A 21,934-nucleotide genomic window follows, 5' to 3' on the forward strand; every position below is an offset into this window, starting at 1 on the left:
ATGATCAAAGGTTGGAGCAAATTCCAATTGTGTGTGAGTTTCCGGAAGTGTTTCCCGATGATATTGATGAGTTTCCACCTAATCGAGAGGTTGAGTTTTCTATTGAGTTGGTGCCCGGGGCGGGACCAATCTCAAGTGCTCCTTATAGGATGTCACCGTTAGAGATGAACGAGTTAAAGTCTCAGTTAGAGGATTTGTTGGGAAAGAATTTCATACGACCAAGTGTCTCTCCGTGGGGTGCTCCAGTGTTACTGGTGAAGAAGAAGGATGGGAGTATGCGGCTCTGTGTGGATTACAGGCAGCTGAACAAGGTTACAATAAAGAATAAGTACCCATTGCCGAGAATTGATGATCTCATGGATCAGTTACAAGGAGCTGGAGTTTTCTCCAAGATCGATTTGCGATCCGGTTATCACCAGATAAGGGTGAGGGGTGAGGATATCCCTAAGACCGCTTTCAGAACTCGTTATGGTCATTACGAGTACACTGTGATGTCCTTTGGGTTGACGAACGCTCCTGCGGTATTCATGGATTACATGAATAGAGTCTTCCGTCCGTTTCTGGATAAATTCGTTGTTGTCTTCATTGATGACATACTGATTTATTCCAAGACTGAAGAAGAGCATGCGGAACACTTGAGGACCGTGTTACAGATTCTAAAGGAGAAGAAACTTTATGCAAAACTGTCTAAGTGTGAATTTTGGAAGAGTGAGGTGAAGTTTTTGGGCCATGTGGTGAGTAAGAAGGGAATAGCCGTAGACCCAAGTAAGGTGGAGGCTGTGATGGATTGGAAACAACCAACCACCATAACAGAGATAAGGAGTTTTCTGGGTTTAGCTGGCTATTACAGAAGGTTTATCAAGGGCTTTTCACAGATAGCGTTACCAATGACAAAGTTAACCCGCAAAGACACTCCGTTTGTTTGGACTCCTGAATGCGAGGAGAGCTTTCAGACATTGAAGAAAAAGTTGACCACTGCACCTGTGTTAGCGTTACCCGAGCCGAACGAGCCTTTTGAGGTGTATTGTGATGCCTCATTAAAGGGTTTAGGGTGCGTGCTGATGCAGCATCGTAATGTGGTAGCGTATGCCTCACGACAGTTGAGACCGCATGAAGTTAGTTACCCTACGCACGATTTGGAACTCGCTGCAGTTGTGTTTGCCTTGAAGGTGTGGAGGCATTATCTCTATGGGGTTAAGTTCCAAGTTTTCTCTGATCATAAGAGCTTGAAGTATCTCTTTGATCAGAAAGAGCTTAATATGAGGCAGAGAAGGTGGATGGAATTGTTGAAAGACTACGACTTTGAGTTGCATTACCATCCGGGAAAGGCGAATGTAGTGGCGGATGCATTAAGTCGGAAGTCGTTATATGCGGCTTGGATGATGCTTCAAGAGGAGAAGTTGCTCAAGGGATTCGAGAGTCTGAAAATCGGTACTCAAGAAGTATCCGGAACCTTGTGTTTGAGCCGATTAGAAATCTCAAGTGACTTTAAGTCCGAACTCCTAAAGGCTCATCAAAATGATGAAGCGTTATGGAAGGTGTTACCGGCTATTGAGCAAGGAAAACAGTGGAGAGTGTCGGAAGAAAAAGATGGGTTATGGAGATTCAAGGGTAGGATCATTGTGCCGGATGTTGGCACTTTGAGGCAAGATATTTTAAAGGAGGCACACAAAAGCGGATTCTCCATTCACCCGGGAAGTACTAAGATGTACCATGATTTAAAGGTGATGTTTTGGTGGCCGGGTATGAAGAATGATGTGGCAGAATATGTTTCAAAGTGCTTAACTTGTCAAAAAGTAAAGATTGAACATCAAAAGCCCGCCGGTATGTTGCAACCTTTAGAGATTCCACAATGGAAGTGGGAAAGTATTGCAATGGACCTTGTGTCAGGATTGCCAAGGACTAGGGCTGGTTTTGATGCTATTTGGGTGATTGTGGACCGACTGACGAAGTCAGCTCACTTTTTGCCCATTCGTATGACTTACACCCTTGAGGAGCTAGCACGGTTATACATAAAGGAGATTGTGAGACTCCATGGTGTACCTGCTACTATAATCTCTGATAGAGATCCTCGTTTCACTTCAAGGTTTTGGGGTGCATTTCAGAAAGCTTTTGGAACCCGATTAAGCTTGAGCACGGCTTACCATCCTCAAACAGATGGTCAATCTGAGAGGACGATCCAAACACTAGAGGATATGTTGAGAGCTTGTGTTTTGGACCAACCGGCGAGTTGGGATCGGTATATGCCATTAGTGGAGTTTGCATACAATAATAGTTATCATGCGAGCATTGGAATGGCTCCGTATGAGGCCTTATATGGGAGGAAATGTCAATCTCCGCTATGTTGGTATGAGGCTGGAGAGAAAAGCTTGTTGGGGCCGGAAATGATAGCTGAGACCACCGAACAAGTCAAGAAAATCCGAGATAGGATGCTCACGGCGCAGAGTCGTCAAAAGAGCTATGCCGATCAGAGGCGAAAGCCCTTAGAATTTGAGGAAGGAGACCATGTTTTCCTTAAGGTTACTCCGACCACGGGAGTAGGTAGGGTGATTAAAGCAAAGATGTTGAATCCTCGATACATTGGTCCATTTCAAATCCTGGAGAGGATTGGACCGGTGGCGTATTGGATGGCTCTACCACCTCATCTTTCGGACCTGCACGACGTGTTTCACGTGTCGCAGCTTCGGAAGTACACTCCTGATGCTAGCCATGTGTTGGAACCCGAATCGGTTCAGTTAAGGAAAGATTTGACGCTTTCAGTGGCTCCAGTCAGAATTGATGATACTAGTATTAAACGGTTGCGTGGGAAAGATGTTTCACTAGTCAAAGTGGCATGGAGTCGAGGCGGTGTTGAGGAACACACTTGGGAACTTGAGTCGGAGATGCGAACGGAATATCCGCATTTATTCTCAGGTAATTACATTTGAATTTTGTGGGCAAAATTCCCAATTAGGTGGGTAGAATGTAAAACCCAGTTAATTAACGGCTAATTAACCCATAAATGAGAATTTATTCTAGAAAGCCTAAAATGTGATTTTTATGGCTAAATGTGATAGAGGAGACTGAGACGAGAATTTTGGTACCAATTTTATAGAATTCGGACCAAGATTGGACCGAACGGGCCAAACCGGGCCAACCGGACCCAAAGTGGGCCCTTGGCCCAACTAAACTAAACCAAAACCCTAGTTTTCAGCACTCTCTCTCCTCACAACACAGTAAAACACGCTGAACTTAGAGAGAAGGGGAGGAAGAACACTCTCTCAAGTTCTCTCCCTTGCTTGATCTTCAAACCACCATAACTTTTGATCTAGAGCTCCGATTGCCGCTCCGTTTGCGGCCACGCGTTCACCGCGGAGAGCTCTAAAAAACCCATACAATTAATCTTGAGGTAAGCCACAAGTTTCTGTTCGAAATTCCAACCCTTATTTTCGAGTTTCATGGGTAAAATGTTGAGATTTTGGGGTTCTTTGATGTTATAGGACCCAACTCTCTTGAAGGAGAAGGTTAATTTTGTCTCCTTGGACCTTGGGTGTGGTAAAATTCTCTACCCTGGTGTGATTTGTGATTTTATGATGTTTGGGTATTGAGATGTTGTGTATGGGTATGATGATTGTGGCTTAGGTTGTATATATGTGAATATTGGAGCTTGATTGGTGATTTTGAAAAGCTTGAAAAGGGTTGGGTGGTGAAAAATCTGTTCTTGGAGGTTTTGAGGCCTTGAGAGCTTGTGGATAAGTGGTTTGGAAGTGCTCCGGTGGAGCTTGGGAAATTCGGCTAAGGTATGGTTTCGGTTTCCCGTATCTAATATGTAATGTGGTAGGAAATACTTAGGCTAGAGGCCCTAAGATAGGCATTGAATTGTTGATGTTGTTGAATGATTGAGATATATGATGTGGTCATATATGTGATGATGATTATTGATGCCTTGGTGGTATGATGTATGAGAAATATGCATGTTGTGATATATGCTTGATGATTGGTTATGGTTGAATTGTGGGTTGAACTATGTTGATGGTGAGTATGATGTTGATTGTGTACAATAATGATTTATTGGAATTGGTGTTGTTGAGAATTGGCATGAGGAATAGTATGTGATATGTCAATGTGTTTGAGTTTGAGCCACTTGGGTGAAGTGGGGTAAAATGATGAGATAGTGATTTTGGTAAATTGTGGTAATGTGTCAATGTGTGAGTTGAGGAGGCTTGATGTTGAATTTGATACATTTGATTGATTTCAAAGAAAAGGGATGAAATTGGCATGTTTTGATTGATTTTGAAAAGAGTTGAAAATGGTTTGTTTTGAAAATGGCATATTGTGGTTTTGTATGAAAATATGGTTTTTGGGCATACTTTGACGGGACATAACTTGGACTACGGATCCCCGTTTTATACCAAATCTGTTTAGAAATGAAATTGGATCCGGGATGTCCGTGTCGTTCGAAGAACGGGTGAAAAACGATTTAAAATGAGGAAGTTATGTCCGTTGGAAGATTGGGGTGTAAATCTGTGAATTCTGCAGCTTTTAACTTAGAAAATTTTTAGCAGAATGACCCCTTGCGCGTGGGCGCACCTGGCGCGTGCGCGCCAATCTTCCGAAAAGTGCCATCCACGCGTACGCGTGATGTACGCGGGCGCGCCGATTGTGCTGCACCCAACGCCCAGCCATCTTCCAGAGAGTTATGCCAGAACTGTGCCAGTGTTGTGCCTGGGGCACGAGAACACCCGCGCGTACGCGTGGTTGACGCGTGCGCGTCGATTGGCAAATTTGTAATCCACGCGTTAGCGTGCATGACGCTTGCGCGTCGATGAGTTTTTGAGGCCATCCACGCGTGCGCGTGGAGTGCGCATACGCGTGGCCCTGTTTTCATCCCAAAGTTGATTTTTGAGTTTTAAAAGCCAAATCTCATACTTCTAAGCCTCCGATCTCACCATTTATGTCTTAAATCATTATGACATGCCCAGCTATTAAAAAGGGGCTAGTGAATGAGGTAACTTGCGAGTGAAGCAAGGGAAAAATGAATGATCAATGAGGATCAAGATGATTATGTGAGATGCGGAGGATGGTGGTGGAAGTGCTTGTTATGCCATGGGCCGAAAGGCTGTAATTGTTAATGGAATGGCTGGTTATGGATTTAACCGTGAGCCGGAATAGCTGTGTATGCTATGAATATTGGCTGGTTCTGGATTGAACCATGAGCCGGAATAGCTGTGTATGCTATGAATATTGGCTGGTTATGGATTTAACCGTGAGCCGGGATGGCTGATATGGATGTTGATCCATGGATGAGGATTCATGCATGTTTATGCTGAATTATTGATAATTGTGATTTGCACTTCCACTATCAGAGATACGAGTTTCCCTGGGTAGTAGCAGTGGCTAGCCACCACGTGCTCCAGGTTGAGACTTGATACTCTGTTGACCCTATGTCGTAAGTGTGGCCGGGCACTGTGAAAGACCCGGATGAGCTCGCCCCCGAAATATTCACCAGTGAGGGTGATGGATATGGATCATGTTTATGATTAAGTTTATAACGAGTATAACTCGAGTTGGGGATGCGCGACAGAGGGACAGTCCAATGGTTAGCGACCAGGACTTGTCGGGTTGGCTCTATAACCGACAAGATGATATCATCGGCCACTAGGGACAGGCATTCATCATATGCATACTATATGAATTGTTTGAGATTGCCTATTTGACTGCATATTACTTGCTAATTGTCTAAATGTCTTAACTGCTCCTATTTGTATATTCTTTGTCTGATATAACTGTGTTTGCTATAATATACCCCTGCTGGTGGTTGGGAGGTTTGAAGGAATTGGAAAGGGAAGTATTAGTTAGACTGAAGAATCTTTAGTCAGATGCCCTTATACGGTTTAGCTTGTTTATAAGCTTGATATTATCTGGAGGAAGTTCTAGGATTGCCTTTGGCTTTCCTCTATTATTATGTATTATATATGTGGAAGCTGTTACCATGCTGGGGACCTCTGGTTCTCACCCATGCGGATTTTGTGGTTTTCAGATGCAGGACGTACGGTTTCCTGTTGAGGCATGCTGGAGACTTCTAGATTTGCGAAGATCCTTTGTTCTCGGGGCTATGTTTTAGTTTATACGTTTTGCTTAGATACTTTTATCTCCATTAAATAATACAAACTGTGATGACTCCTCTTATGGGAGATTTTGGAGAATAGGTTTTATGTATTTGTGTCCCTTTGGGTTTCCTTTGGGGTTTTCCTTATTTTATCATATGTTTATATTGCTATGCTCGGACCGGTTATCTTCGCAGCCGGATTTTGAGTCTTGGTATTCCTGTTTTTGACACTCCTTTGTATATATATAATCTCGCGTTGGTTTATCCTTGTTCGTTACGTTATCGATCGGAGTGATGCGCTTTTGAGTTGCGATTTTTGTTTACCCCTTTTTCTACAAAGGCTCCTAGTTATAATCAATCATTCATACTACTATACGTACTAAATGTTTATTTTAGAGGTCGTAATACCTTGCCATCTCTGAATTATGACTTAAGCATAAGACTCTGTATGGTAGGGTGTTACAATGTGCATGTACAGTAACATAAAAATAACAAAGACGTGAATATAAATGGAGCCACAAACAAAAGGATGACATGATCAAATTTATTCTGATGTAGGAGACATACGTAATACATTTAACTGAAGAAGATAATTAAGATGTTCTTGTAATTGATTATTGATAATTTAATGCAAAATGGCAAGTAGAGTATCAGCAAAGTAAAACGGCAGCTGTGAACAATGAGGCCTTTCTAACAGAAGAAAAACTTTGCCATAACTCAAATTTTAAGCAATAAATTATAGCCAGGATTTTGATATACCTAGAATACTTCTTTAACATAGAGTGAACAGGACCAACAGTATAAACCTTCAACCGTAAAAGGATTTGGCACACAGTACTAACATGCAGAGATGGATGTACACGAGTCTGTACAATTGTGGTAACATTCAGAACCAACTCCACTAGTTTTCAGAATTCCACAAAACAAGAACTTACTTAAAATTAGGGCTTGATGACACTGATGCTGAAGGCAGAAGGCGTGCAGCCAATTCATCATATAACTCTTCAACTCCACTGCAAGGGAATAGAAGTAACTAAATGAATTCAATTCATCGCTATTTCTCCCTCAGAAAAAAAAAACATTTCAGATAATTTGCAGTTTCAAATGACACCCATTCATACTATTACCTTTTCTCTACTATATGAACCTGCCCCTTCTCAGCAGATAAAACCTGTGAGAGCACAAGTTGATTATTATTTGTTTTCAATTTTTGACTATAATCGAAAAGATAAAAACAAGAACCTTAAAGAGAGCAATCTTGCTACTGCCATAGCCAGTTGTAGCAAAAGGCAGCGGAGAAAACTTGTTATCGCGCGCGACGGGTAGCAAAAGCCGGTTCTGATGGCGAGCTCCGACTGTTCTTAGCAACAATGGTTCTGTGGCAACGATAAAGCAAAAGTGAACCAATTACACTAAAACGATCACAAAAACAGAGGTATTCTTGTTTACTTATACATTTCTAAATGCATGCAAGATGTGATTGATAAAAACAATCAATTGAAAAATCAGAGACTGAAAATAGAAGCACACCAGCACGAGAAGATCTCTGAAATGTTGAACAGAAGGTTGCTTCCATATTACTCTCACGTTCAACAATGGGGAGTTGGAGACACTACTCACTTTTTTTTAAACTCGCGAACAATTGTAAAGGCTACATAGATTGTAATAACAGCTTGAGAGGAGATGTAAAGAATAATAACAGCTCAGCATCCCAAAAACAAGAATTAACTCATTCAAATTCTATTACTATCTAATAGCTTTCTTTATTTCAGCTTTCTATCACCAAACTTTAGCTATAAAATAGCAGTACATTGTTCTCTCTATGTAACACACTTAATGGCATATAACAACTATATACTCAGTCAATATCACTCTCTTTTTTCCCTCTTGTTCTTCATCATATTCATTCTTCTTGAATATTCTTGACATGGGACATTAAACAAACAAAGATGCTTTACTTAACAAAATGTGATACAGGTAATTGATGCACAAAATCAAATTTAGATAACAATGGCTACAGTGCATGCGAAATACAGAGATAGCTTCCAACTAATATACCAAAAAAAATAAGGTGAGGTAGACTAAACTTGCTGTTATTGTTTTTAACTCGTTACTGAGTAAATGATGAGGAACCCGGACCCTTTTGGACCCATCAAGTAAACGCTTACAAAGTAAAAGATTTTCCATGGCTGTATAAGCATTGCGGACCTGCAAGCAAATTTAAAAAACAACATATGGAAGAGTACGCTCGATATTAGAAACATTCAATTATAAAAGAATCAAGACATTATGTAAATACTCTTTAACCATGAACTATTGGCTTTCTATTCACAATAAAATTGACAAAATGAAGATTCTAACTCAAATGAAACATAGAACTAGAAAATACAGGAGGAAAACTGATATGCTACCTGATTTTGGATGGCCATACTTAGAAGATCTTGAGAACAAGATGCATGCACATTTTCCAAACCAGGGCATTGAAGTAACAACCTCTCTAAATGATTCAATGATGGAAAAAAATCAGTCACTTATGTAAATACTAAAAGTTGTGTCAAATTTCAGCTAAAAAAGTATTGACCACAAAAGAACATGGACATGAAAGAGGTGCCTACCTGGATGCAAATTTTAACAAGAATTTAGGTTGAGATCAGTAAGTTGTGGGCAGTTTAAATATAAAGCCTGTGTATTAAATAAAACAACAAATTCTAAATATTAGATGCTTGAGAAATAACATGCAGCAAAATAAACTCTTAATTTATAAAACTCACATCCAAACCAAAAAAACCCCACAAACTAAGTTTCTTTAAACGGCTATGTTTGATGATTAGCTTTTGGTTTGTTAGGTGACCATTAGCAATAGATCTGTGCTGTAATTCACAACTATTGTCGTCTGCAGTCGGACCGTCGGAATTAGGATCACATATGGTCATACCACAGTCCATAAGTTCAAGGTTTGGTAACTGAGCCACAGCTAATTGAATACCACCTGAAACACGTGATAGCATAGGGGCAAAGAGATTTATATTTGTCAGGTAGCTGAATTAATAAAATGTTCCTTACTTGAAGACACATAGGGGCAAAGAGCAAGAAGTAGTCTTGTCAATGTTTCACCGAATACATTGCAAATCATTCCAATGCCACTGTCACTTATGCCAGATCTGAGATATAAGTTACAATTAAACATACTTTCAGAAACAGATAGATAGCGCAGAGAGTTATATTCACACAAGCATCTTAACCATGTGTCTCTAATCATTTGGTTTCCTTTATCTTTATGTACATTGTCGAGTTGCCAAGTATTTTAGCTGTCTACAAGGCCAATGCATTTCATATTTCCTATAGAGAAACTTGAAGACAGTTAGCATGAAGGGACACATGCCCACTGAGATCAAGTAATTCCAAATTTGGGTAGCTTGAAGCAATTGCAGCAACAGATGCATCAGTTATTTCAGATCCAAGAACAAGTGACAGCATTCTCAACTCCCTTATCAATGGTATAAACAAAAATTTGGGTAGCTTGTTTAATATCTATTATACAAATAGGAAAAAGAGAGTTTACTTTCAATGCCTCTAGCCCACTATCAGTCGGAGAATGTCATTTTCTCTTAAAGAAAAGAAATGCTTATTTACAATCATTTATATCAGCTGCAAAACAATAATTAAGGAACCCAAATATACATGGCCGATTATGCAGATTGTATAGTTCTAACAAACATAATCATCACCTAAATTTTTTAAAAACAAAATAATGAAACCAACACTGTTCAATACAAAGCAAACATGATCCAAAACATATAATTAAACATTATCCAAGTCTCTAATCAACCAAACATTGTCCAAATTATAACTTAAAGTACAACCAACAACCATTCTAAACACAAACACAAAAGTAACATTCTGAATTCAATCATAATCTTTAAGGCAAAAGCCCACTCGACAAGCCCGCCTCAAAAGCGCTTAATTCCATTCTTGTTGTGCATTCCCATCAACCAACATTGAGCACAACAAAAAATTAATGATTGCATAAGCTCATAAAAAAAACTTGTAGTTCTTGGCTGAGACAATGATATTCCTCAAAGCACCAATAGGTGATAGTGTCATTATCAATACTCCAATAACAATGCAAATCTGAAATTCAAGGATGGAGGAAAAAAATTGGCTAGTATCCTCATTGATAATTTGCAAAACTGAAGATGAACTTATTAGTAGTTGAATCCAAATGAACTTACCCAATTAATTGTCCAAGACAAGCCATATTTTCTAGGTTTCTTGAGCTTAAGCCATATGATGCATGGAAGCTGCAAGTAGGCATAAAATAAGACCAACTAAGCATGTATATACATATATAGTGGTTTGGATAAATATTTATAGTTACATATATATAACTTACAAAGTATGAGGTGGGAGCAAAGGCAAATCCACCAAGAAATCCAAGAAGAGAACCAAAAAATGGGATGCTGATTCCTATTAACATTGTGATTCCTGCAAAACAGGATTTGAAATTTGGCTAGAAATCAATCGAAACCACTAGTGGTATGAACTAAGATTACTAAACTAAATGATCATGGCAGGGTTAAATGGTAGCTACTACATACACAGATCTTAAAATTATGTACCCACAATGATTTACATTAAAAAATTATAACAAGAATTTATTTAAGACAATATAATAATAAGAGGTCTGTTTAATTTATTTTATTTGAGTAAAAAATCATAATAATAATCATAATAATCACATACCAACAAATAGAGTGCGAGTTATGACACGTAAGGTGGAAGAAGGTGAGAAGTTCAATCGTGTTACCAAATAAGTTTCAATCATATCAAAGACTAGCATTGCAAACACTTGAGTCATAAAAAAATGGAGTTATAAAATGGTCATTCCTTGTGAGTAGGTCTAATAACGGGTGAAACTAAATAATAGGAAGAAAAAGTAGTGACCTGATAGCCTCCAACGACGTGGATGACAACAAAGAGATTAGCTATGGCAATAAGCCAAGCAGGGTGTTCGAGTGTGATGAGGATGTTATCATCCACCATGTTTTCAAACATGTAGTAGCCAACAAAGGCAACAGGGAAGTAACATTTTGCAACTCCAATGTATGCCTAAATACACCCTTTCCACATTGGTACCTTGGAAGGCTTCTCTGCCGTTGAAGGCATTGTTGCTTGAATCTCTAGCACCACATTGTGTCCTGCATATGCAAATGCCACATCTCCCAATGCAGAGAAGAAATTGAGCACACCATCACTCGTGCTTTTCATCTTCACGTTATAGGACACGTCTGGTGTAATCCCTTTCTTGATGGATGCACCCCAAGCGATGAACGAATAAGTCAAAGACATCACTGCTGCACCGAGAGAGATGGCAGAAATAGAGTTGAAGTTGGGGAGCTGGGCAAGAACGAAGTTGACGGAAGCAAAGACCATGATCCAATAACTGGTCTTGATTGGCGTGCATTCAGGGCAAAAGGTTTCGTGAACCTTTTTTATTGACTTGCCTCCGGTCACCATGTAGACGATGCATGTTCCAACTTCAACCAGCAGTTATTGGGGAACCACAATCCACAGACCAAGCTTTTCCCCAAATGCTTCTTGACCTAGTTCTTGGTACCTATCAAGTCTCTTCCCTCCCGGTACCATCTCATGCATCTCAACCATTTGCCAGAGCGTGCACAGCGTGATAACCCATGACAAGATCATCACTGTGATTCCAAGACCCCTGCATTCATGCATCTTCAATCAATTTCTTATTCGTATATTTACTACAATAAACATAGTGTGTTAAGAATCTACGTACCATCCCATATGTGCCATTGCATACGGAAGGCTCAGAACACCGGCGCCCACCATGGCTGTCAGATTGTGAAATGCAGAATACCACCATTTTGCATTTCTTGAAGCAGTGATCGGAAGCCATTCTTCAAGGCTCTTTTGCTTTGATGCGGATGCTGATGATGCTGAACCTTCACCACTTCCTTCTTTGTCGAAACCCGTCTCTTTTTAGTTTCCAAGTAAATGTCACCACCTTAACCAGTTATAAATAGCTCGCGGAAAAACGGTTAACCCAATTTCAGCGTTGAAACTATTATTTCCATAGACATTTACGGACAATCTAAGACTAAGATTAGCTTGAAATTAGCTATATATTATTACTGTTGCTTTCTTTAGAATATTATAGTTGTAAAAACCGTTGCAATTTAATTTGAGAACAACAAAAGTAAACGCTCGTTTGTCAACTTCATCTATTTTTGTACTTTTGAGAGATATGATATAAACATATTAATAAGGTACAAACAAAATAATGGTGAACAAATAAAGAATATAGCAAAGTGTATTATAACTCATGTTTGGATTAGTATATTAAAAAAAGGTTATTAATTAGAATGAATATTGTTTGGTTAAGTTAATAATAATAAATTCAAAATTCCCTTTGAATGTATAATTACTAAAATTGAATACAATATTGCACCTTTAGTCCATTTTTATTTTTAAAATATGTTAATAAATTATGCGAGTATTGTTATAAACAAACGGTCTAAATTTTTACGTGTGTTACATAAATGTTATATATAAGAGGCTATTTATAAACTAGCCAAAAAAAGAAAAATTACAAAAAAAAACTCTTTGTAAAATTTCTTAAAAAATTTTTAAACTCACAAATTGCGCTCTATTTTGTTTAAGAAAACTTATTCTCTTCAATTTTAGTGATCATATATGGAAACTAAAATTGAGAAGCTCTCTTTTAGTTTGAAGTCTACTATTGAAAAACCTAACAAATAAGCAACATTTTCTTGTTTTGAGTTTTCACATGAATTTTGTTAAAAAAAAATGTAAGAGAGCAGTAGAAAAAGAATTTTGTATGTATTCAAGTTGTATGAAATAATATAATATAAAAGAGTATTTAAAAGTACTAAAAAAAATCAAAATAATAAAGACGTAATATTCAATAATAAATATTTATATATGTTAAATAATTATAATAAATGCTAAATTGCTAATTAATCCTAATACATTCTAATATTTCCTGTAAATACAAGTGAGAACTTAAATTTAAAACTTATTTAAAACAACGAAATAAATAAAAAAGACTGTATAAACTGATGGAACGGATATAGACAAAAGTGGTGGAAGAAAGCGTATCATAAAGAAGCACAAAAGCGCAGACAAAACTACCAAAAAGATGCCGAACTGTCCAAAAATTGCCGATCATGTAGCATGCTACTAAGAGATGGTAAAAGATAACGAAAAATATCAAGTTTTTCTATGAGAATAGGTAAGTAACAAATGATAATAATGTTCGATTTATTATACTCAGACATAAGACGGACAGAATAGACTAATTAGTGAAGTAAAAAATATCAAAGGAGTTGAAAAAAATACCATAAATCTAATTCCATGTTAGAAAAGGTAAAAAAAGAATAATAAAAATTTTTTTATATGTATTCAAATTATATAAAATAATATAATATAAAAAAATATTTATAAATATTAAAAAAATAATAAAAACGTAATATCTTATAATAAATATTTATATATACTAAATAATTTTAATAAATAATTAATTTTAATATATTCTAACATAATGTTTGTACTCTCTGAAATGAGAGCAACCGAAATTGAATAATGAAAAAAGATGAAAAAACAAACAACAATGCATTCAATATAACACATTAATTAAGGTTCGGGCATCTTAGTACCAAAGCAATTTTGCACTGAGAATAAGAAATTAACGAAAATTTTAGCTTATATATATCATTTACAGTTTATGGCGGCGAACAAAGCTAACGCTCAAATATATCCTTCACAAGGGGAAAAAAAGATTATGACAGAAAAAAATCATGAAACTAATTAAATTCAAACCGAAAATTCAAATTGTGGGAGAACAAAGTGCGTCACAAATTCCCAGGTTACCAACTCAAATATTTAACAAAAAACAATTGTGATACTCCGTTCAAAATTAAATGATTACAAATTCTTGTAAATAAGAATGTTGATGATCATATAACAGTAAAAGAGAAAGAACGCTTTCATGAGAATGTGAAGCCCTAGCTATTGAGGCAGGCAAAGCAAGGAGCATTGGTATTAATCAAGCATTTTAAGATTATTAATTACTAATTAATGGATTGACTTTCGAATTAGTGTACAATGTTAACTTACTAATTTGAGTCAAATTGGTGGCGGCCTTCATTGTTTTGCGGATACATTATTAGAAGCAATTTTTTATGTTATTGGTGTGAGGAGTGATAACAAGTCTCCCTTTTTTTCTTTTGGTAGGGGATGTATTGACCTGAAATAATGGGAGGGTGTGCCTTTGTTTACTGAAATTAGCTTTTCGATTTTATTTAGTATTTCTCTCTTATTATTTGTTGTAATTTTAATAACTAGCAGGATATATTAAGCATTGCATAAAATAAAATGAGAATTTGTAAATTAAAATTAATGCCTTAATAAAATAATATATAAAATATATATCTATATTTAACCACAAAAAATGACTATATATTGTTTTAATAAATTGATAAATTGCCCCTTAACTTGATGTTACTAGCTAGGACTTTGAGTTTAATTATATTTTGTGCAACTTCATTGCCAAATATGCATATACTAGCCAAAAGAGTAACGCCATACATACAATACAATATACATACATGAGCCATGCATATATGGATATAACAAATGGACGTTAGGTCCAAATTAAAGAGTAACGCCAACAAGAATGGCCAGCGGAGCCTACGGAAACATCGTATATATGTCAAATGAGTCATCATTCTTTTTATAATGATAAATTAATACCACTGGGAGAATACGTATCTAACTAGCTAGCAACTCTTCCATAATAAGAACAACAATGAGTACCATTTAGTTTACTTTATTAGGTTGTTCACTATTTTTATTCATTATTGACAGCAATGTCTTAGACCTTGTTATTTAATTAACCTTTTGAAAAAAGAACAAATTAGTTAAAGTGGGAATCGAATTATGAAAATGGAGTTAATTACTAGAAAAGGTCTATGAAAGACACATTAGGTAAATCTGTGTCTCTCTAACTTTAATTTATTTAATTTTTATTCTTATCAATTACTTTGATGATATACTTTAGGGTGTGAATGAATCATTTATATAGGTCATTGGGTCATATATAACTTTAGGAAAAGTATAAGGAGCCAATGAAATACTTGTATAATGTGTACAATAGAAATTTATGGAGTATTAGAGATATAATCATTAGTGCTACCTTTTTCCATCAGTTGAAGCTTTTGGGATGAGTGGTATCATGATATAATATTAGAACGCTAGATTTGAAAGGTCAAGAGTTCGATCCTTGGTGAACTCCAAAATTAATTTAATTTTTTGGGAAGATGTTTATTATCCCTAGTACTCAGATGGTTATTCTAGATAGTATAGAGAATGTTCATTTTGTAACTCAATAATCTATTGTCACTATAAGAAAACCGGCAGATAGCGGCGGTTATTTAGTAGCGGTTTTATTAAACCGCTGCTAAATACAATATGCCAGCAGTTCTTGTAGCGGTTTTAAGAGACGCTACCAAATGATCATATTTTGCAGCGTTTTTTCGGTAACTGCTGCAAAATATACCGTTTTGTAGCGGTTTGAGGGGACGCTGCTAAATAATCTCATTTTGCAGCGATTTTTCTGTAACCCCTGCTAAATGTCCAGTTGCTGAAAACATTGATATTCGTTTTGCAGCGGTTTTTTTTGAACTGCTGCAATATTTTTTTTAACTTAAATTTTTTTGTATAAACATTATTGCCTTCTTATAATTGTTCTAATCCTCGCTATTTTTTTTAATGGAAAAATAAGGTTCAAATACTGCAACTTAATTAATGCATTAAATAAATTTTCAATTTTGTGGTACATAAAAAATAATTCATTAGTATAAAACAAATCTATACATGAATAACTAAAACCGAATTTACGAATCATGTTTTCTCTTGTAGTATCAGCCATTTTGAGTTTGTATTTAACCATAACTGGTACCATAAAAATCAAGTAAACGTCCGAATTCACTAACTCAAAACAAAGTTCAATAGAGCATAAAAATCAGAGTTACTAAAGTAGACAAACAAGTTTTGAGTCAAAATTTCTCATCAACATCGTATTGACCTGGCCAGAAATACTCTGTCAAAAAAGCGCTGCACGAACATAATAACGGATCTGATAAGTCATCTCCAAACTATGGCAACTTGTTCAGATCGAAACCCCTTTTTGCAGCATGTATGGCATCTTCTCTGTGTTGGGTGTTTAAAGTTTCATTGTCTTCTTCTGGAACCCTATTAAGCTCCACATCCCGGGAGATGTCATATCCACCGGAGGAGATAGCATCTAAATCATCTTCTGAATCAGTGTCTGCTCCATCTAGAGTGTCAGCAACTATTTCGCCTGAATATTCAGGTTACACTGAATATATGAACATGCAACCAACAACATATTAATCTACTTAAAAGATAATGAATACTTCCAAGTCATTCTAGTTATTAAGGGAAAAAAATTTTGGAATTATGGAAAGAGGACTTTCAAAATTAACAAATACAAAATTAACTATTACCATCTCTTTCGCAGTAGTTTGGACAGATTTCTTGGAAAGAAGCTCTCTAATAGCACGTTCTATATACTTCAATTCCTCTTTTGAAGCAATCTCCAACTCAACACCATGCGAGTTATTAAAGCGCATCTGCACCATAATAAAATGTATAGTTGATGGTCTATTTTGTAAAGCATATTGTGTCTCTGTAATTCACTTTCTGTGCTAGAAATTTATTTCCAACCTTTAATTCAGCAAGTATGTCTTCAGATGTCCTACCAGCTACAAATGTCACAAAAATATATCCAAATTTCTCCTCGTACCTTGATCCCCATTCATGAAGTTCCTACAAATTTTAGCATGAACGGAACAACTATCACTGGTTAAATGTCATAAGCATATAGCAACTTAAAATATTTATTTTTCAAATAATGTTTAACTCAAGTGTTTAAGGGTACAGCTAATGAATATACCTGCACAGTAGCTTCGTTCGCCGTTTCCAAGTATTCATTAGAACAAAATCAACCCGATAAAGCCTCCAACCAAGACCTAACATTCAACTTATGGGACCATATGTCTCTGGCAACCGTAATTGCATGTTCCAATAAAGAGAATGGAGAGGCCAAAGCCATTTTGTTAGCGAATGTTGTGCCTGCACAGCATGATGAGAAATCTTCCGTTTTCATTTCTCCTGTTACAACACCATTTTATATTAACTATATTTGTCAATGATAACAACATTGTAATTCAAGATAATTTACTCGATGTCATAATTTTCTTTATTGGAGGTTAAGAACAGTAACAATGATTATGAGAACAACAAAGCCTTGAAAACTAACTTTTAAAAGAAAAAATCGTTGGAAAAAATAAGGAACTGGTGGCATTCACAAAAATCAACTTGAAATGAAAACTTAATTCAAATACGAAAAACACAGATAGTAATGTAACCAGCAAACTGCGTACATCATAAACACTGTTAAACTTATCAAACACATACAGATACTCTAAAAATGCTACACATGTTTTGCCATATTTTCACTATGGCACATAATCTATGTTATCAGAAACATCTGCTACTGGGTCTTCTATATCATCGTTCCTTGTCAACTGTAAATCACTGATGTCACCTGCTGCTGACATGTTCAACCTGGGCTGAGGAGAAAAAGCAGCTTCAACATCCTCATTCTCTCCTCCCATGTCATACAAGTCTCGTGGTTTTAAATGAACCACTACACTCCATTCATGATCTACTTCATCACGTACATAGTACACGAGCTGAGCTTCTGATGCCAATACGTACGGTTCATCCTCTTCTCGATCACCGGTGTGAATTGGACGAGCGAAATTAACGCTGGTAAGGCCCAGATGGTCTTCTTTCATTCCTCTGCTCGTAGTTGTATCAGCCCAAATACATTTGAACAAAACCACTGTGAAATGGCAACTGTAGTTCAATTCGATGATGTCCACAATTTTTCCATAATATGGAACACTACCAACAGCCACTCTGTTGTCACGCATGCTGGCATAACTTCTTGTATTGGATGAGACATAAACTCCACTATTTTGTGTTTTCAGCCCGTCTTCCTTTGTGATAGTTCTAAACTTGTACCCATTGACGTTGTATGCCCCAAACCGGCTCGCCTGAAGCATGGGACCACATGCCAGCAACTTCATTTCTTTCGAATGTACGGTACTGTCCATTGGAACCTAGCACCATAAAATAGAGTTTGTTCGTAGTGAAAATTGGGTTTCACAAGAAATAATTCTAGGGCACAAAAAGTTGGTCAACTTAAATTTCTACGAACCTCATGCTTGAACCGGCGAGAAAATTCTGCATGCACAACACAGTCTATCCTAGAGTGCAACCTTGTTTGATCCCGTAATTTTCGCTTGGTTTTTTACCTAAATTTACTTTACGACATAACAAGAAATTAGTCTAACGACTAAGTGTTTGAAATTGGTTATAATCGTGCTTAATGATGTGATGTGCATACTTACTCAATAAATGGAGCGACAGCCTCGCAATTGACTAGCACATGACGATGTGTCTGATCTCTTTCCATTGGGGTCAGTACAAAATATGAAACAGCCCCTGAAGCTTTTCCAATTATAGGGAACATAGTACATCTTGTATTGTTTGATACTTGATTGATATAATTGGTATAGTCATTGTGCACTATTTGGTTTTCCATTGTTGTTCTATTGCTGGTTCTCTAATGACCTTGTGTTGTGTAAAGGAATAATCAAATGCCAAGGAAACCTCAGTACACCGTTAGTAATGCAGCTGGAATTGTAGCTGGCCATAATAGTCAAACTCACGCTAATCCGGTGAGTTATTTAATGCAAGAGTTATTTAAAATGTTCATTTGCCTTTTAGTGTATACACCTCTTCAATATAATTTGCGGGAAAATCGAATAAAATAAATTGATGTTCTAACTACTTTGTTTTTAGCAAACGGATGGAACACATGATACGGGAGCAGATACTTCAATTGCACAGCGACGTGCAAGAGCCCCTCCACCTCCGCATTCAGGCCACGGTGCTCGACAATCCCGTGTTAACATTGTACCCTTTCGACCACCTCGCAATGAAACACGGCTAGATTCGTCAGGTGACATTGGGGACTCGAGCTCTGACAAATAGAAAGCATCCACCGGATTCACATGAAGATGTAGATGACCATTCAGAAGACGCAGACTGTGACCTGGAGGCGGATGAGATCGAGTCATTTGATGACCATCTAGACAACATGTTTGCCGCACATGAAGTTGAACGTCAAGGCAATGCAAACAGAAAAAAAAAAAGGACACTGATTATTGGGTTGTTGATGTCATAGGTATTCTTCTGATGCTTGCTTCTTAGTAAATGTAATGATTCTTTTCCATGCATTATATTCTCTTAGTAAAATAGCATTTGAAGTTTGTTCATTGCTGTTAGAAAATGGTGTGATCTCTTCTATGGAGCTGACTGTTAAGGAGGCATTAGCACTTCCTCCTAGAAAGAAAGTCGTTCTACACCATAACAGAGAGTTGCAACAAGTTGATCAGGCAGCGGGCTTATTGAGCGGGTTCTTGGAGACATTGGGGTCTGATTTTCAACAATTACCGATTTGTGCAAAGAGTTGGAAGACAATGAGCAAGGCTTCCAAGGAGCATGCGTATGACCAGGTTAAGGTAATGTTTACTCTTTTGTTTGATAAAGTAAGGCACTACCAATGCTCAGTGTAAATTGCTGTTTTTTTACATATTAAATGAACAATAGAAGGAAAGATTAAGATGTACACTCATGATATGGACCATACGGATTTTTATAGAATATTCGATAAATTTCTAAGGAATTTTTTGTATAGTTTAAATTGCAGTATATAATTATACAGCTCAATCCCCAATTAATCTGATCCTAGATGTATAGCAATGTAACTAATAACTATAGTAATAATACTAATAATAATAATGATAAAATTTATAAACCTCATGAGAATGTTAAAGCTGCTCGTATTGCTATTAATTAGAGAGTGACTAGCTATTATTTATGATTTTTGGTTAGATGAAAATGTCTGAGGAAAATAAATTTGGACCACATTTGCACAAGTTGCTTATGTTACCGTCCAAAGTTTGATATTTTTTGAATGTTTATGTGATTTTAATTTTGTCTTGAGAGATTATTTCATTGTTTCCTTTCTATGGGGATGCTGTTTTTTGGTGATGCAACTCTCCTTTAGTAGGTGGATTTCTTTGATTTTCTATTTTATTTGTTTTAGTCTGGTAAATTAGAGAAGGATAGTGCATGTTGGGTTTCATGTAGTTGACTACTGTGAATTTTGTTGTCGAGATTTGTTGATTTTATAAAGTATGTCTTTTGATAATACATAAGTCTGTTTGAGGTGGTTAATTATTATATGTTGTCTTTTGATCTGAACTTCTTGTAGCGAGTCTTCCACTATGAGGACGATAAAAGATGGTGGATAAAGCGGGGAATTGTACAAAGAATAGGAAGCTGCTGGAGGAATTCAAGAAATAATTTGTTCCATAAGGTTTATAACGAAGAACTAACTTTTGAGGAAAACATCAGGCGTAAGCCAGCAAGAATAGAGGCAAATCACTGAAAAAAGTTTCTTCAATATCGGTTGGACGATGACACGAAGGTAACAAATATGTAGTTGAAATGTCATTGTATGCGATTTTAAATGGTAATGAATTACTCCTAACTATGCTGAATTTATTGTGATAGTGGAAAAACTACTACCTAAAAGTTCATCACCTTATCATTTTTTTTGTTTCCTGAAGTTGTACCTTCAAAGCTGATTTGGTAAATCATTAACAGAGTCTTAATTTATCCCGATAACATTTATTTTTCTTTGTTTTGCGTGTAGGAGAAGTGTAGAATAAATGACGTTAATCGTTCAAAGCAACAATACACACACACCGGAGGTTCTAAAACGATGGCAAGAAAGAGACACGAAGAAGTAATTAATTTAACTTCAGTTTAAGAATATTGACGTGTGTCTGGTAATACAGTGTTGTCTTTAATAAAAATGTGTGTTGATGATGGTTATAGGAGCAATGACAGAGAAGGCCTATTGGGAGAGGAGAGGGATGGACCATGAGTCATAAAAAAAAGAATAGAAATTATATGAATGAAGAAGCGCGTTTGGTTGGGGTAAATTATGTTCATTACTTTTTCAAATTTCCCTTTGCAATTACTATCATTGAATTTAGATTAGTGTAAATCCGGACCTCACATGTTTGCAGGAAGCAATTGAACTTATTGAGAGCCAAGACCCCTCTAGCAAGGAATTTTCACAGAATGATTTTCTTGTACAAGTGCTCGGCAAGGAGCACCCAGGAAGAGTTCGTGGACTCGGTATTAGTACATGTTCGAGTCGGTGTTTTCGTAACATTCCAGAGCAGTCGGACTACAGTGTACAGATTGAGGAGTATCAGATGGAGATTGTGAAACTCAAGGCGGAGGCAGCAGAACTCAAGACAGCAGCAGCAGAGGAAAAGGCAAAGAGACAGAGAATGGAGACAGAGGCAGCTGAAGGGAAGGCAAAAATATAGACAATGGAGATAGAGGCAGCTGAAGGGAAGGCAAAAATACAGACAATGGGAAATTTGTTGACATACGTAATCCAGCAGCAAGGAGATAATTTGCCACCTGAAATAGCTGCAGATTTGGATTCTTTGAGAGGTGCACCAACCTCATCCCATTCAAGATGATGTGTGGGCACTAATGATTTAACTTATCAGTGTAGGAAGCTGAATACCCTTTTATTATTTACTTTCATAATGACTT

The 21,934-nt window shown here is 36.8% G+C and overlaps 1 protein-coding gene and 1 pseudogene across 1 annotated transcript; one reads left to right on the forward strand and one right to left on the reverse strand.

The window, feature by feature from the left end:
* Positions 1-10,120: 10,120 nt before the first annotated feature.
* LOC130933812 (lysine histidine transporter 2-like) lies at positions 10,121-12,052 on the reverse strand (annotated as a pseudogene).
* Positions 12,053-18,885: 6,833 nt separating this feature from the next.
* LOC130933813 (uncharacterized) lies at positions 18,886-21,699 on the forward strand. Its single transcript, XM_057863421.1, has 6 exons — positions 18,886-18,966; positions 19,091-19,250; positions 19,577-19,812; positions 20,568-20,732; positions 21,012-21,104; positions 21,391-21,699. Exons 1-6 carry the CDS (start codon positions 18,886-18,888, stop codon positions 21,697-21,699), a joined length of 1,044 nt encoding a protein of 347 aa, XP_057719404.1.
* Positions 21,700-21,934: the final 235 nt, after the last annotated feature.

This window comes from Arachis stenosperma, chromosome 6 (genome assembly GCF_014773155.1).
Source record: "Arachis stenosperma cultivar V10309 chromosome 6, arast.V10309.gnm1.PFL2, whole genome shotgun sequence".
Lineage (NCBI taxonomy): Eukaryota > Viridiplantae > Streptophyta > Magnoliopsida > Fabales > Fabaceae > Arachis > Arachis stenosperma.